Consider the following 16,774-nt stretch of genomic DNA (forward strand, 5'->3'; position numbering starts at 1 on the left):
AAAAGGAGACCGAGAGCAGAAGCTGCGCATGCGCGCGACGAACGCTTGCAACAACTCCCTCTTCTTAATCCCTTGTTAAACTTTTGAGTAAACAAGAGGCGGAAGGGGTAGTTGAAAGTATGAGGCTGATCGAGGAGGAAACAGCGAAGAGAACCCGTAGACCCCCGGGGGGTAGGGGATTCTTCCTCTGTACCTTTATCCTGAATGCATTGCAGGGATGACAAGGGAGCTGTCAGTTCGGGGAAGCCCTTGAAAAGGCATGACATCAAGCATTAAGGGGCAGGGACACCGCACTGCTAGAGAGAAGGCAAGGCAGCCCCAAGCAGGAAGACTTTTATTTGCTCTACACGCATAGGTGATCTCATGCCTCCACACCAGTCCTCGGACTATGCTCTCATGACCGCCCAGGGTCAGCTCTGGCCCTGCTGTTGTCGCTGCCGAGTGTCTTCTTCTTCCTGGCCCTCGGGTGGGGGTGGGGGCGGCTCCTCCAGGTCTGAGGATGCCAGGAGCTCCCCGGAGGACCCTGACAAGCGGAAGACCACCGGGATCCGGGCCAGGGCTGGGTTGGTCTCCTGAAGGCCCTGGATCCACTTGGCCAGCGTGGCCTGGTCATGGGCACCCGCCACACATATGGCAAAGACAGGCCCTTCCTCCACTGTTGAGAGAGACAGGCCCTCAGTTTGTTCAGCCCCCTCGCGCCCACACTCTTTAAGCTCCCTTTGCCTTTTGTGTATGTCCAAGCCTTTGCACACACAATCCCCTCCACCTAGCCTGCCCATTCCACACATCACCTGGGTGATGACTCCTGATTCTTCATGGTTCCACTGGAAATCCTCCTGACCCCCACCAGAGACTGAGTTGTGTACCTCCTCCTGGGGACCCCAAGAATGTAACGTGTCTGTTCCACCACTGACCTGAGGGGATGGACTGGACCCGTCCTGGTCATGCCCAGTAGCCAGCACAGGGATGTTCCACAGAGTTTGAAGGAGGAAGTGACAGAGGGCTGACAGGTCTAGAGCCTTCGTGTGTGTGTGTGTGTGTGTGTGTGTGTGTGTGTGTGTGTGTGTACATACCTGGGCCTCTGCTGGGTCTGTGAGGGTGTGTGTGTGTGTGTACCTGGTCTGTGAGGGTGTGTGTGTGTGTGTACCTGGGCCTCTGCTGGGTCTGTGAGGAGGTGTGTGTGTGTGTGTGTGTGTGTATGTGTGTGTGTGTGTACCTGGGCCTCCGCTGGGTCTGTGAGGGTGAGTCGTAACTGGACTAGGTCTTGGCCTGGCTCTCAGCCCTCCACTCCAGAGGCGGTACCTCGTCCCATGCAGTGTTCAGAATCCGACCTGTCCTGGTTTTTACCTTCATCAATGTTAAACTCGTAGTCATCCCAGCTGCTCCTCCCGTAGGCCAGGTCTAGCTGCATCGGGTAGTAGAGGTTCCACTCCTCTGGAATCTCCTCCACTTCCTACCCCAGGGAGGTGGTGCAGGCAAAGTCAGAGGCCCCGGATCTTGAAGCCACCTGTGGCCTCTTCCCTGGTCCCTGCCCTCCCGTCCCCCCATCCCCTCATCCCCCTCCACACCTCTGAGCCAACTCACTGTTCCCACTTCCCTGACTTCCACTTTGGGCCCTCACCCGCTCCTCGGAAGGCAGCAAGTCAGCTCTGAGGATGTGGTAATAGACACATTTGTCTCGAAGCCACAGGGAGAAGGGGCCCTCAACGAAGATTGGGCGGGCTGGGTCATGGCGGGCCAGGGCACTCTGCTGCTCAGGACTCTGGATCCCTGGTGTGGAGACACACACACATGGGGTGGGGATGGGGGGTAGTTCTGGCTCAGGGGCTGTGCCCCAGGGCCCAGAGAGCCCTCCCAGCAGGCTCAGTGAGGATGCGGCATGCCCTCCCTTCGTGGGACCTTACCTACGATGTGGGTCTCTGTAGGATCCATTGCGTCGGGGGAGTCTTTTGGCAAAGGCATCTATAAGAAAAGCAGGGTGGACACTTGTGGCCCCCACAGCCCCTATGGGGGGGCAGGGGAGAGAGAAATGGGGAAGGGGGATTCTAGTGAAATTTAGGGCCCCTCTGAGGCCTAAATACTGGGCCTCCCACACATCACTCAAGAGCACCACCTTCTTGCTTCTATCAGATTGATCAAAGCCACTGATCCTGGAGATGCTCATGGGGAGGGAACCCTGCAGCCCACCTGTGTAAAAATCCTGCCTCTGCCACCGTCTGCATGACCTTGGCTGCGTCACTGAGAAGGGAGCTGACACAGACTGCTCAAGGAACAGGAAGACCATGCCCAAGGTACAGTGAGTGTAGGGAGGTGGGGTAGGAGCAGAGGTCCCAGCCAAGGGCCCTGGAATCTAGAGAAGGCTCCACCAGGGAATCAGGGCCTGTCTTCCAGAATCACTCCAGTTCCTGAAGGGGGCCTGGCCCTGGGGAGGTGGCTGAGGGTTTGGCCAGGGGTGACTACCTGGTAGGTGGTGACCCTGGCACTGAGGTCAGGCTCCATGTGCCGTAGGGCCAAACTGGCCAGGTCCACGGGGTCCTGGGGCAGGTCCCGGGGCACGGGAAAAGGGTTGATATTCTTGAAGCGGGTGAACCACAGCTTCATGCGCACCAGCTTGAGCATGGGGTAGCTTTTGCGGCCGAATATCTGCAAGAGCAGGAACTCCGTCTCCTTGTTGGGCATCACCCCTGTGCCAGGCAGATGCAGGCAGAGCCTCAGGGAGGGAGAAGAAGAGGGAAGGGATGACGGGAGAGAGAGATGACTGAGTGATGGGGGATGGGTGGGGAGAGGTGGACTCCAGACTGAGAGACAGAGAGGTCAGAGCTGAGGAACCACGGAGTGGGTAGAGGGCCGGGACATGGGAGAGGGAGGCAGCCCCTGGGCCCACTCCAGCCTGCGGGCCTCACCGTGGTTCTCCATCTGCTCCAGGACGGCAATCCCGCACTCCTGCTGCCGTGGGTAGTGGAGGAAGATGCTGTGGAAGATGTTGCGAGGCCGGAAGACCTCCTTGGGGAAGACGTCAAGGAGCAGGTTGTAGACAGACAGGTCCCGCTCGACGCCGTACTCGCGCATCTTGCGCAGGGCCAGGTAGATGAAGTCCACGTGGCCGCGCTTGTGCACGTTGTACTCCGCAAAGTTCTGCACCGCCCGCACGAAGTTCGCCTTGTCTCGTGCCCCATCCAGCGCGGGCCTAAACAGCTCCTCGTGGACTGCCAGGGCCTTAACTGGCCGCCTGGGGGGCTCGGGTGGGCGTGGGACCAGCGATGAGTCAGGGTTGTGGGCAGCTGCACTGCAGTGGAGGCCCCGTGGGGCCTGGGGCGGTACCTGCGGATGGAGAACCACCGCTGGAACCTGCCACCTTCTGGTGCCCCTGGGGGACTGCCTGGCCAGCTCTTTGCTAGGAAAGGTGCCAGCGGGCATCCCTAATGGCCTCCGAAGAACTGTGGTGCCCTGGTTACAGACCCATGACCAGGCGCCATCACGAAGTTACCAGTTACCATAGCCAGACAGCTATGGTAATATCCCACTGGAGGCACTGTTCACCACGGTGATGAACAAACGCCCTCTGACACAGCAATCTTGCATCCGGTATTTAAATCCGACTGCTCTAAACATATCTGCCTCAGATGACATTTGTGCATCCGCTGCATCAGTGGAAATGGACCAAATGTGCATCAGCAAGGAAAAAATTAAGAAAGTGGCCATGAGCCTGGACAAGGGGCACCCACTGCTATAAGACACATGGAGGAGGTGTCCTGTGACCAGGAGTGAGCTCCAAAGTATATCATTAAATGAAAAAAAGGAAAGTGTGATACGGTGTGTACAGTAGCATCCCATTTGTGTTTTTTAAAAAAAAGGCTGATATATATATTTGGTCCTCACTATTTGCAGATTCCATGTTTGAGAATTTGCCTACTTGCTAAAATTCATTTGTAATTTGTAATTCAAAAGCTAATACTCAACGTGTTTTCTGGCCATTTGCAGACACATGTAGTTGAGTTGCCCACCACCTATAATCCCAGCTAAAGTGGAACAAGAGGAGGCTCGGCCTTCTTGTCTCAGCTCCCTTGCAGTCAACAAATGTCCTTTTATTTTTTTTTCGGTTGTGCTGTATGGCTTGAGGGAACTAATTACCCAACCAGGGATAGAACCTGGGCCCTGGCAGTACGTGAGTCCTAATCACTGGACCTCCAGGGAAGTCCCTTATGGAATAGTCTTCTATTCCAGGCATTGTGGAGCATTTCTGAGAGTGAGGCTCATTTAATCTTTCCAACTGTCCATCAAAGGAGTGCCTCTTTGTGTACCCATTTTACAGAAGAGGAAACTGAGGCCCAAGGAGATGACATAAGATACCTGGTGTTATGAAGTTGCAAAGCAGCAGAGCTGAGACTGGAGCCCTCAGTCCTACTGCACCCAATAACCATCCCAATATCCTGCTTAGGTGAGATTAAAAAAAAAAAAAGCATTCAGGTAAAGTGAAAGTGTAGGCAAGAAGAGATAAGAAAGTCATCTTTGGCGATCAATGCAAAGAAATAGAGGAAAAGAACAGAATGGGAAAGACTAGAGATCTCCTCAAGAAAATTAGAGATACCAAGGGAACATTTCATGCAAAGATGGGCTCGATAAAGGACAGAAATGGTATGGACCGAACAGAAGCAGAAGATATTAAGAAGAGGTGGCAAGAATACACAGAAGAACTGTACAAAAAAGATCTTCACAACCTAATCACAATGGTGTGATCACTCATCTAGAGCCAGATATTCTGGAATGTGAAGTCAAGTGGGCCTTAGAAAGCATCACTATGAACAAAGCTAGTGGAGGTGATGGAATTCCATGATGCTGTGAAAGTGCAGCACTCAATATGCCAGCAAATTTGGAAAACTCAGCAGTGGCCACAGGACTGGAAAAGGTCCGTTTTCATTCCAATCCCAAAGAAAGGCAATGCCAAAGAATGCTCAAACTACCGCACAATTGCACTCATCTCACATGCTAGTAGAGTAATGCTCAAAATTCTCCAAGCCAGGCATCAGCAATACGTGAACCGTGAACTTCCAGATGTTCAAGCTGGTTTTAGAAAAGGCAGAGGAACCAGAGATCAAATTGCCAACATCCGCTGGATCATGGAAAAAGCAAGAGAGTTCCAGAAAAACATCTATTTCTGCTTTATTGACTATGCCAAAGCCTTTGACTGTGTGGATCACAATAAACTGTGGAAAATTCTGAAAGAGATGGGAATACCAGACCACCTGACCTGCCTCTTGAGAAACCTATATACAGGTCAGGAAGCAACAGTTAGAACTGGACATGGAACAACAGACTGGTTCCAAATAGGAAAAGGAGTACATCAAGGCTGTATATTGTCACCCTGCTTATTTAACTTCTATGCAGAGTACATCATGAGAAACGTTAGGCTGGAAGAAGCACAAGCTGGAATCAAGATTGCCAGGAGAAATATCAATAACCTCAGATATGCAGATGACACCACCCTTATGGCAGAAAGTGAAGAGGAACTAAAAAGCCTCTTGATGAAAGTGAAAGTGGAGAGTGAAAAAGTTGGCTTAAAGCTCAACATTCAGAAAACGAAGATCATGGCATCTGGTCCCATCACTTCATGGGAAATCGATGGGGAAACAGTGGAAACAGTGTCAGACTTTATTTTTTTGGGCTCCAAAATCACTGCAGATGGTGACTGCAGCCATGAAATGAAAAGACGCTTACTCCTTGGAAGAAAAGCTATGACCAACCTAGATAGCATATTCAAAAGCAGAGACATTACTTTGCCAACTAAGGTCCATCTAGTCAAGGCTATGGTTTTTCCTGTGGTCATGTGTGGATGTGAGAGTTGAACTGTGAAGAAGGCTGAGCGCCGAAGAATTGATGCTTTTGAACTGTGGTGCTGGAGAAGACTCTTGAGAGTCCCTTGGACTGCAAGGAGATCCAACCAGTCCATTCTGAAGGAGATCATTCCTGGGATTTCTTTGGAAGGAATGATGCTGAGGCTGAAACTCCAGTACTTTGGCCACCTCATGAGAAGAGTTGACTCATTGGAAAAGACTCTGATGCTGGGAGGGATTGGGGGCAGGAGGAGAAGGGGACGACAGAAGATGAGATGGCTGGATGGCATCACGGACTCGATGGACGTTGAGTCTGAGTGAACTCTGGGAGTTGGTGATGGACAGGGAGGCCTGGCATGCTGCGATTCATGGGGTCGCAAAGAGTTGGACACGACTAAATGACTGAACTGAACTGAACTGAGGCACTACTACAGGTGATATGAGCATAGGGCAAAAAGCAGAAAAGCAAATTCTAGAATGCCCCAAAGAAGGGGAGACACTACAAATGAGATGATGCAAATGAAATGCATAACTCAGGGTCTGGGCCACCAGAAGTGTTCAGTAAGGGAGCTATTAATACTGTCACCATCATCATCATCCTTGTTGTAATTTATGGTCATGATCACTTAGGGTAAGGGAAGGAAATTCGATTTTCTGCTCAAATCTTTACAAGTAAATGTAGGAGTTAACCAGAGTCACCACCCAAATCCACTCACCTCAGACCTTCTTAATTTTGAATTTAAGACCCTCACCCATGGGGACACCAATGCTTTTTAAAAAATATGCATGGATTTATTTGGCTGCGTCAGGTCTTAGTTGAAGCATGCAGGATCTTTCATTGTGGCCCACTAACTCTCTAGTGGCGTGCCAGCTTAGTTGCCCTGGGGCATGTGGAATCTTCCCAGTCCAAGGATGGAACCCACATCCCGTGCATTGTAAGGCAGATTCTTCACCACTGGACCAGCAGGGAAGTCCATCAACACTTCTTAAAATGAGTGAGAGACACGGGAGCTCCCTGGCGGAATAGTGGTTAGGATTCAGCACTGTCACTACTGGGGCCCCTGTTCAGTCTCTGGACAGGAACTGAGATCCTGCAAGCCATGTGGTACAGACAAAAAAAAAAAACAATAATAATAATGAGTAAGAGGGGCTTCCTGGATAGCTCAGTTGGTAAAGAATCTACCTGCAATGCAGGAGACCCCGGTTTGTTCCCTGGGTCAGGAAGATCCCTTAGAGAAGGCACAGGCTACCCACTCCAGTATTCTTGGGCTTCCCGGGTGGCTCAGAGGATAAAGAATCTGCTTGCAATGCAGGAGACCCAGGTTTGATCCCTGGGTTGGGAAGATCCCCTGGAGGAGGGCATGGCAACCCACTCTAGTATTCTTGCCTGGAGAGTCCCATGGACAGAGGAGCCTGGCAGGCTATAGTCAATGGGGTCCCAAAGAGTTGGGTACAGCTGAGTGACTAAGCACAATGAGTAAGAGACATTCAACTAGCGCTCAGAGCAGACAGACCAGCCCAGACCCAGTCCCTAGCAAACACCCCCACCTCCTCCCCTCCCAGCTCTGCTCTCCAAGCTGGCTTCACTGGGTGCATAGTGAGGACTTGGGAGCAGATCCCAGGCCTGCCTGCCTCTTCCTCCTCCTGCCCCACCCAAGACTAGCAGTTACCTGAGAGAAGGGGGCTCCTGTGAGGGCAGTGCTGCAGATGCCCCCCCAGCCCCGAGAGAGGCCCCGGGCCAGCAGGATGGCTTGGGCCCAGCTCATGCCTTTGCCTGTTGGACAACCACCTGGCAAGAGAAAAGAGACAGCATCAGTCTGGCAGCCCACCTGCTGAAGGCGATGAGACCTCTCTCCTGGGCAGAGGCCATGTCCCTGACGGCATGGCTAACGCACTGGCTCCACGGTCTCTTCACCCACAGAGTGGAGCAGGAGTGATGATTACAATCGGGGTCCCTGTTCTGCTGGACCAGATCCTTTACTGTCTGGAGGAATTTGCTTCTGCATTGGTTCCCCTCCCTGCCGGGTCATTCTGTTTTAATACCTTTATTTGCATGCCATAGAGTTGACCCTTAGTATAAAACTAAATGTGGTTTCAGTAGTTGACCCTTGAACAACACTGGGTTGAACTGCATGGGTCCATTTATAGGCTGACTTGTTTCTTTTTCATATTTATTTATGTGGGACTTCCCTGGCAGTCCAGTGGTTAAGATTTCACCTTCCAATTCAGAGGGTGCAGGTTTGATCCCTAGTTGGGGATCTAAGATACCACATGCCTAAGATTCCAGGAGCCTCATGGCCAAAAAACCAAAAACATAAAAACAGAAATATACCATAACAAATTCAATAAAGACTTTAATATATATATAGGCTGTGCTGAATCTTAGCTGTGGCATGCAGGATCTAATTCCCCAACCAGGGGACTGAATCTGGGCCCCCTGCTTTGGGAGCAGAGTCTTACCCGTTGGATCACCAGGGATGTCCCTGATTTTTTTTTCAATATATACATACTACAGTATAGTGTGACCTGTGGTTGGCTCAATCTAAGGATGTGGAACCATGGCTATGAAGGGCCAACTGTAAAGTTATATTTGGATTTTTACCTGTGCAGAGGGTTGGCACCCCTAACCACTACATTGTTCGAGGGTCGACTGTATATTCACAGAATTGTGCAGCCGTCACTAAATCCAATTTTCGAACATGCTTTCACTGCTCCCCACCGAAAAGAACCTTATATCCATTAGCAGTTACCTGAGAGAAGGGAGCTCCTGTGAGGGCAGTGCCGCAGATGCCCCCTCAGCCCAAAAAAGAACCTTATATCCATTAGCAGTCATCAGTCAACCCTAGGCAACCCCTAATCTACTGTGTCCTCTGGAAACTTCATGGAGCTTCCCTTGTAACCTAAATGTAAAGAATCTGCCTGCAATGCAGGAGGCCTGGTTCAATTTCTGGGTCAGGAAGACCCCCTGGAGAAGGTAATGGCTACCCACTCCAGTATTTTTGCCTGGAGAATTTCGTATTATTGGAATCATATATAATATGTGCCCTTTTGTGACTGGCTTCTTTCACTTAACATGTTTTCAAGGTTTATCCACGTTGTAACATCTAACAGACTTCCTTTCAACTGCCAAAAAAATATGTTCATGATATGGATTTAACCACATTTTATTTACCCATTCATCAACTGATGAACATTTGGGCTTCTTCCCACTTTTTGACTATTATGACTGTTGCTGCTATGAACACTTGTATAGTTTTCGTGTGAACACATATTTATACTTCTCTTGGGTATATACTTAGAATCAAGTTGCCTAGACATATGGTAGCTCTATGTGTAATCATTTGAGGGACTGCCAAAGTGTCTTCCAAAGCGGCTGCAGCACTTTACATCCCCACCAGCAGTGTATCCCAACCGGCAATGTATAAGGGTTCCAGTTTCTCTGCCTTCTTGCCAATACTTGTTGCTGTCGGCCTTTTTGATTATAGACATCATCCTAGTGGGTGTGAAGTGGGCATCTCAGTGTGGTTTCGATTTGCATTTCCCTAAAAACTAGTAATGGTTGAGCATCTTTTCATGGGCTTACTATCCACTGTGTATCTTTTTCAGAGAAATGTCTATTTAGATTCTTTCTCCATTTGAAAATTAGGTAATTTATCTTTTTTTACTACTGAGTGGTTTTATTGAGTTGTTCATATTCTGGGTCAGTTCAATTCAGTCGCTTAGACCTTTATGGTTCACAACTACTTTCTCCCATTCTTTGAGTTGTCACTTTCATGTTATTACTTGCAGCACAATTTGTTGTTGTTGTTGTTTAAATAAGAGGTTTAGAACAGGAAAGGCTCTTAGGAAATGTTTTTTGAGTGTTAGTTGTTATTACTATTGTGCGTGTGTGTGCTCATTAAGTGTCTGACTCCTCGCGACTTCATAGACTATAGCCCACCAGGCTCCATGGTTCATGGGATTTCCCAGGCAGGACTACTGAAGTGGGTTGCCCTTTCCTCCTCCAGCAGCACACAGTTTTAATTCTGACAAAGTCCAGTTTTCTGGTTTTATAGCTGTGCTTTTGATGTTGTATCCAAAAAAACCATTGCCTGGTTCAAGGTCATAAAAAACCATTGCCTGGTTCAAGGTCATAAAGATTTACTCCTCTGTTTTCTTCTAGGAGTTTTAGTTCTTACATTTAAATCTTTTACCCACTTTGAATTAATCTTTCTAAATGGCTGGTGTGAGGAAGGGGTTCACTTCATATGGATATCCACTTGTCCTAATACTATTTGTTGAAGAGGCTATTTTTTTCTCCCTGTTAACTCCTGTTGAAAATGAACCGACCGTAAATGTAAGGGTTTACTTCTGGGCTCTCAATCCTTGTCCTGTTGATCTATATGTTGAGTAGTAACACATTGCTGTGATTATTGTAGCTTTGTAAGTTTTGAAATTGCGAAGTATTAAGTCCTACAACTTTGTTCCTCTTTTACAATATTATTTGGCTATTCTGGATCCTTCACTATTACATATATATTTAAGAATCAGCAGTCAATTTCTGGATTAAAAAAAAGCTCAGATTCTGATAGGGATTGTGTTGAATCTGTAGATCAATCTGGGAAATAAAGAGTGGGACACACTAAACAACTGAACTGACTGAATATTAAGATTTTTGATCCATGAACATGGGATACCTTTCCATTTATTTGTTGTTTTTGGTTTGGTCGCTAAGTCGTGATCGACTCCTCTGAGACCCCATAGACTGCAGTCTGCCAGGCTCCTCTGACCATGGGATTTCCCAGGCAAGAATACCAGAGTGAGTTTCCTTTGACAGGGGCTCTTCCTGACCCAGGGATGGAACCTGCGCCTCTTGCATTAGCAGGTGGATTCTTTACCATTGAGCCACCAGGGAAGCCCTCCATTTATTTAGATCTTCTTTAATTTCTCTTAAAAGTATTTTACAGTTTTCAGTGTAGAAGCCCTTTACTTCTTTTATTAAGTTTATTTGTATCTTATTCTATATGAAGCTATTGTGAAATTTCATTTTCACATTGTTCATTGCTAGTGTATAGAAACACAGTTTATTTTTTATATGTTGATCCTGTATCTTGCAACCTTGCTGAACTTGCATTAGTCCTAATATATACATATTTTTAATTGGATTCGCTAGGATTTTCTACATCCAAGATCATGTTATCTGCAAATAGAGATAGCTTTACATCTTCTTTTCTAATCAAGATGCATTTTATTTCTCTTTTTTGCCCAGGTGTCCTTGTCAAACCTCCAGTGCAAAGGTGAATAGAAGTGGCCGGAGTGCACATCCTTGTCTTGTTCCTGATCTTAGGGGGAAAGCATCCAGTCTTTCGTCATTAACTATGATGTCAGCCATAGGATTGTCCACAGATGACCTATTGGGTTGAGGACATTCCTTTCTATTACTAGATGCTGAGTATTTTTATCAAAAAGGGCATTCATTATATTTTGTCAAGTGATTTTTTTTTTTGCATCTATTGAACTCATGTGAATTTTGTCCTTTAGTCTATTAATATCATGTATTACATTAATTTTCAACTGTTAAACTCATTGCATTTCTCTGATAAATTCCATTTGGTCATGCTGTATTTCTCTTTATTTGCTGCTAGATTGGGTTGCAAGTATTTTGTTGAGGACTTTTGTATCCATATTCATAAGAGAACCTGGGCTAGAGTTTTCATTTCATGTCATATCTGTTTGCTTTGTTATCAGGGTGATGCTGGCCTCATAAAATGAGCTGGGAAGTATTTGGCTCACTCTTACCACCATTTAAACTTTCTCTAGCATCTCCTTCCGCCTCTGCTCCACATCTCTGTTCCATTTATAGCACGGCTTCTCCCAAGAGGTGTCTGCATATTACACTCCCTTCTCACTCTTTCCTACTTGGCTGCTGCCCCAGCCACTCCACTGACACCACTCCTGTAAAGACCCCTTGTGTGGTCTCCGTTTAACAAAGCCAGTGATTATTTCTTTGGCCTCATTTTGCTCAATTTCTCAGAATTATCTCGCATGGGTGAGGCCCTCCTCCCATGTTGACACTCTTGATTTTCTTCCTAGCACCCAGGCCTGTTTTTTTAGCCAGTCAGCAAGCCCTGCTTCTTTCTCTAAAGTTTGCAATGTTTGCAAACTTGAATGTGCAGATGAATCACTGAGGATCTTATTAAAATGCAGATCCTGATTCAGCAGGTCCAGTGGAACCAGAAACTGTACATCTAACAAACATCCAAGTGATGCTGATTGCTGCTGGTCTGAAGACCGAATTCTGAGTAATAAGGCTGTCAAGAATCCCACATTCTGAATTTATCTGTCTGCTACCCTAAGACATCATTCAACTACCAAAAGAGGTGTTCCTCTCCTCTCTGTATTCCTGTAGGCAGCACTAATGGTTTTTTAACTTTGTTCATATTAGAATTATCTTGGGAGCTTTAAAAAATTCCCATGCCCAGGCCATACCCCAGATATACTGAATCAAAATATATAGAGGTAGGGCCCAGGTATTAGCATTTCAAAGCACCACAATGACTCTAACACGCACCTGAGATTAAGACCTTATTCTAAACCTTTGCTATTCAAAGAGTATCTATGGGACCAGCTGCATTTGTATTATCATCTGGGAGCTTATTAGAAATGCCAGATCTCAGCCTTAATCCAGACCTACTGAATCAGAATCTGCATTTTAACAAAACTCCAGGTTTCTCCGCTGTGTGTTTAAGTCTTAGAAATGATGATGTGCTGATGCTCCTAAATGTTTATCACCAGTCCTGAACCCAAGTCTCCTGACCTAACTGCCACTTTGGTATTTTCCCCAGCCATCTCAAACTTATTTTGCTCCAAATCATATCCCTGCTTAAACGTGTCCCTCCTCATCTTAGCCAATGACATCACCACTGCTAGTCATTCAAATCACAAACCTGGGAATTCTGAGTCCACTGTGTCCCTCACTCCCCCAGTCCAATTCATCAGCTACTCCTGTTGCTTCCAAATTCATCTTAAATGCATCCATTTCTCTGCATCTGCAGGACACCACTCCAGTCCATGATCTCTTTTCACCTATCCAGTCTCAACTTCTTTCCTTACCTGCCTCCAGTCATTTCTCCCTGCAGTGGTCAGAGGGAGATTTTTAAAACGTAAAGTAATTTTAGTGTTCTCTGCCTAAAATCACTGAAACAGCACACAAAATTAAATCAGAATCTGCCCCTCAAAACTCTTTTCTTATTACTGGTAGCTCCAGCTACACTTGTTTCTTAAACAAGTTTGCTTTATTCTAATCTCAGAGCCTTTGAACTTGCTTTTCTCTCTGTTCAGAAATTTATTCCCCCAGATCAGTCTCTGGTCATTCAGGTCTATAGTCAAATAAGAAGCCTTTCCTGATCACCACCCCACTCCCAATCTAAAGCCCCACTACCCTGCTGCTGCTGTTGCTGCTGCGTCGCTTCAGTCGTGTCCGACTCTGTGCGACCCCATAGATGGCAGCTCACCAGTCTCTGCCATTACCCTGATGAATGCATTTTAAGCAGTTATTAGCATCTGAAATCACATATTTCACTTATTTCTGATTTGTTCAGTGTCTGACTCCCTGGGAAGATTGTGTGTGTGTGTGTGTATCTGCCTTATTGCTGTCTCCAGTGTGTGTGTGTGTGTGTGTCTGCCTTATTGCTGTCTCCAGTGTGTGTGTGCATGTGTGTGTGTCTGCCTTATTGCTGTCTCCAGTGTGTGTGTGTGTGTCTGCCTTATTGCTGTCTCCAGTGTGTGTGTGCATGTGTGTGTGTCTGCCTTATTGCTGTCTCCAGTGTGTGTGTGTGTCTGCTTTATTGCTGTCTCCAGTGTGTGTGTGCATGTGTGTGTCTGCCTTATTGCTGTCTCCAGTGTGTGTGTGTGTGTGTGTGTCTGCCTTATTGCTGTCTCCAGTGTGTGTGTGTGTGTGTGCCTGCCTTATTGCTGTCTCCAGCACCCGGGACAGTGCCTGGTATAATATAGGTACCCAACAAGTGTCAGCTGAATCAGGAAGAGCTAAATTTCTACCAAACTTCTAAAAATCTGAACCCCTAGGCAGGATGGACCTACAGCAGCTCTGAGGCTGGCTGCCAGGATTTTGACTCCTTTGGGTGACAGCGACAGACCCGGGGTCGAAATCCAGCCTAGCGGCCGACTTGAAGCGTGACCGTGAAAGAAGGCTCTAATCTCTCTGAGCCTCAGCTGTCTCATATGCAAAACGGGAAATTAGGGACGTGGAGAGGTAGGTAAGCTGAGTGCGGCTTTTGCCGGCACAACCCGGCCCGGTACGCCAAAAGGTCATGGTGCCCTGGCCCGGAAACCGGGGTCCTCCGAAGCCTCCCTCCCACACTGCCAGCCCAGAACGGGCCTCCCCGGTGCCCAGAAGTTCGCGCTTGCCTCCCCACGTGCAACCTACCTATTCACGCGGCTGGCTGCGGAATCCCTGCCCGTTCTATCTTGCCGCCGGGCGCCGCCATGTTGCCCAGAGATGTTCCGGGTCACGGGCCGCCAGGGAGACAGCAAATCAAGACCGCCGGTTTCGAGAGGTCCCGCCCCAAAGGGAGAAACGCCAATAGAAAGGTGGAAAGTCCTTGGTCCCGCCTCGTAAGGAGGCGGACCCCACCTTTAGGCCAACAGCACAGGGGACTTAGGAGTTTGCTTGGGGAAGGAGTGACTGAGCAATGCGAGACTGGACTTGTCGAGGGTGGGGGTGGGAGTAAGGGGCGGAGGTGTGTGTTTGTGAATACACCTGGGCGGCCCCAGTTTTCCCACCTGAAATGTGGGAATGAAATAGTAAAGGTGGAAGTGATGTGGATTCCTTCACTTGTTCTACAAATGTTTGAGCCAGGCACTGAGTTGTCAGCATTATCATTAGTGACGGAGATGTGCTTGTGCATGTGGTTGTGCATGCCAAGTCGCTTCAGTTGTGAACCCTATGGATTGCAGCCCACCAGGCTCTTCTGTCCCTGGGATTCCCCAGGCAAGAATACCGGAGGGGGTTACCACTTCCTTCTCCCAGGGATCTTCCAGACCCAAGTATCAAACCCGTGTGTCTTAAGTCCAACCTGCATTGGCAGGCGGGTTCTTTACCACTAGCGCCACCTGGGAAGCTCAAGTAGAGACAGGCTCTGTTAATCTAGTTTTGTGGGTCTGGGATAGTGCTTACTCCATCTGTGCCTTGATTGTCTCACTCCTGAAATGGGCCAAGTATAATAACCTTATGTATACGGGGGTTTTGGGGGGTATTAAAAATTTTTTTTTTGCTGCACCATCTTGGTGTGTGGATCTTAGTTCCCCTACCAGGGATCAAACCTATGCACCCTGCAGTGGAAGCTCGGACCTCCAGTCCTAACCACTGGACCACCAGAGGATTCCCTATGCTATTGTCATTATAGGGGACTCAACATGGGGCTTTCCAGATGGCTCAATGGTAAAGAATCTGCCTGCCTACAGATGAGATACGGGTTCTATCCCTGGGTCGGGAAGATCTCCTGGAGGAGGAAATGACAATCCACTTCAGTATACTTGCTGAGGAAATCCCATGGACAGAAGAGTCTGCCGGGCTACAGTCTATGAGGGTGCAAAGAGTCAGAAATGATTGACCATGCGCACACATGTATACACACACACACACACACACACACACACACACACACAGGGTACAAGGGGCAACTGCAAAGGCCCTTTGTGATTGGCTGGAATGAACAGGGGAATATGAGGTCAGAGTGGTGTGAGGGGCTCCTGGGCTGCTCCCAGAAAGCCCTGGTTTTAGGCTAACAACCCAAATAGCACAAAATAAGGGGGGTTGGCAGTAGCAGAGGCTCCCGGAGAGGATAGTTCTCCGCTCCCATAAAGCTACTTTTGCAAGCCCTTGGCCTCCATGAAGCAGGGCGCAGACAGGGGGACAGAAAGATGCAGCCATCCTTAGGATGCCTCAGCGACTCTGCAGCCCCAAAACATCTGTCTCGCCAAGATTCCTGTGATTGGCCAGCCTAAGAGGGGCTGCAGCCAATCAACTGCCGGTCCAGGAGGGCTGGCGCAACCCCGCCCCAGCACGTTGACAGCCACGTGGGCAGCCGCTGGGCGTACTACTGCCCTCTGCTGGGCATGCCAAGCCCTGAGTAGGTGGAGTTCGCTCTGCTCAACTGGGCTGTGGGTGAAGAAGGCTCGAAGGGGCGGGCGGTGGTGGGCTCACCAATGTGGTCACAGCCTTAACTGCCCTCTGTGTTTCTCTTCCTCCTGAGGCAGATGCGGCTCTCCTTATTTATCCTTCCACAAGTAGTTGATTCAAACACAGGCATTTATACATATATTTTGTTATTAAAAAAAAACAGCACAATAATATGTGTGAAGCCCTTATGTAGACCCTTAAAACATGCAATTATCAAAATAACTGGAAGAAAATAGCAGCTTCGAAGTGGAGGATCCTGGCAGGCATCACTTTAACCAAGGGACCAACATTAACATCACCAGCAATGAGTCATAGTGACATCATTAGCACGTGGTATGGGAAGGGAACATCACTTTTCTGGTATCCTTTCCAGGAATTCAAAATCTCCAGTCTAATCAAGAAAAACCAAACTGAAAGACAGGCTATAAAATTACTGACTAGTACTCTTCAAAAGAGTCAAGGTCAGGAAAGACGGAGGGACTATCACAGGCAAAGGAGTCTAAGAAGATATGACAACTAAATGCAATCAGGGACCCTGGATTGGGTTCTGAAACAGAAGAAGAACATGAGTTAAAAAAAACTGGAGAAATCCAAACCAAGTCTGTAGTTTATTAATAGTATTGTGCCAAGGTTAGTTTCTTAGTTTTGATAAATGTACTGTGGTTATGTAAGATGTTAACAGCCAGGGCAGCAGGGTGAAGGGTATTTGGGAACTCTCTGTGCTATTTTTTGCAACTTTTCTGTAAGCCTAAATTTATCTCCA

The 16,774-nt window shown here is 48.0% G+C and overlaps 1 protein-coding gene across 1 annotated transcript; it reads right to left on the reverse strand.

The window, feature by feature from the left end:
* Positions 1 to 355: 355 nt before the first annotated feature.
* Positions 356 to 14,326, reverse strand: ECSIT (ECSIT signaling integrator). Its single transcript, XM_068979937.1, has 8 exons — positions 14,257 to 14,326; positions 7,502 to 7,620; positions 2,904 to 3,321; positions 2,461 to 2,684; positions 1,905 to 1,962; positions 1,622 to 1,770; positions 1,348 to 1,453; positions 356 to 655 (listed from the first exon to the last, which is right to left on the reverse strand). The coding sequence occupies exons 2-8, from the start codon at positions 7,595 to 7,597 to the stop codon at positions 411 to 413; spliced, it is 1,296 nt and encodes a 431-aa protein (XP_068836038.1). The 5' UTR covers positions 7,598 to 7,620; positions 14,257 to 14,326; the 3' UTR covers positions 356 to 410.
* Between the last annotated feature and the right edge of the window lie 2,448 nt (positions 14,327 to 16,774).

Source organism: Capricornis sumatraensis, chromosome 9, assembly GCF_032405125.1.
Source record: "Capricornis sumatraensis isolate serow.1 chromosome 9, serow.2, whole genome shotgun sequence".
Taxonomy (NCBI): Eukaryota; Metazoa; Chordata; class Mammalia; order Artiodactyla; family Bovidae; genus Capricornis; species Capricornis sumatraensis.

Excerpts from the sequence above, each read along its gene's own strand:
- ECSIT (XM_068979937.1), bottom strand. The coding sequence starts at position 7,597 with ATGAGCTGGGCCCAAGCCATCCTGCTGGCCCGGGGCCTCTCTCGGGGC. Across the intron at positions 1,771-1,904 it reads TACAGAGACCCACATCGTAG|GGATCCAGAGTCCTGAGCAG; the intron begins GTAAGGTCCCAC and ends TCTCCACACCAG. Across the intron at positions 656-1,347 it reads CGAGTTTAACATTGATGAAG|TGGAGGAAGGGCCTGTCTTT; the intron begins GTAAAAACCAGG and ends CTCTCTCAACAG.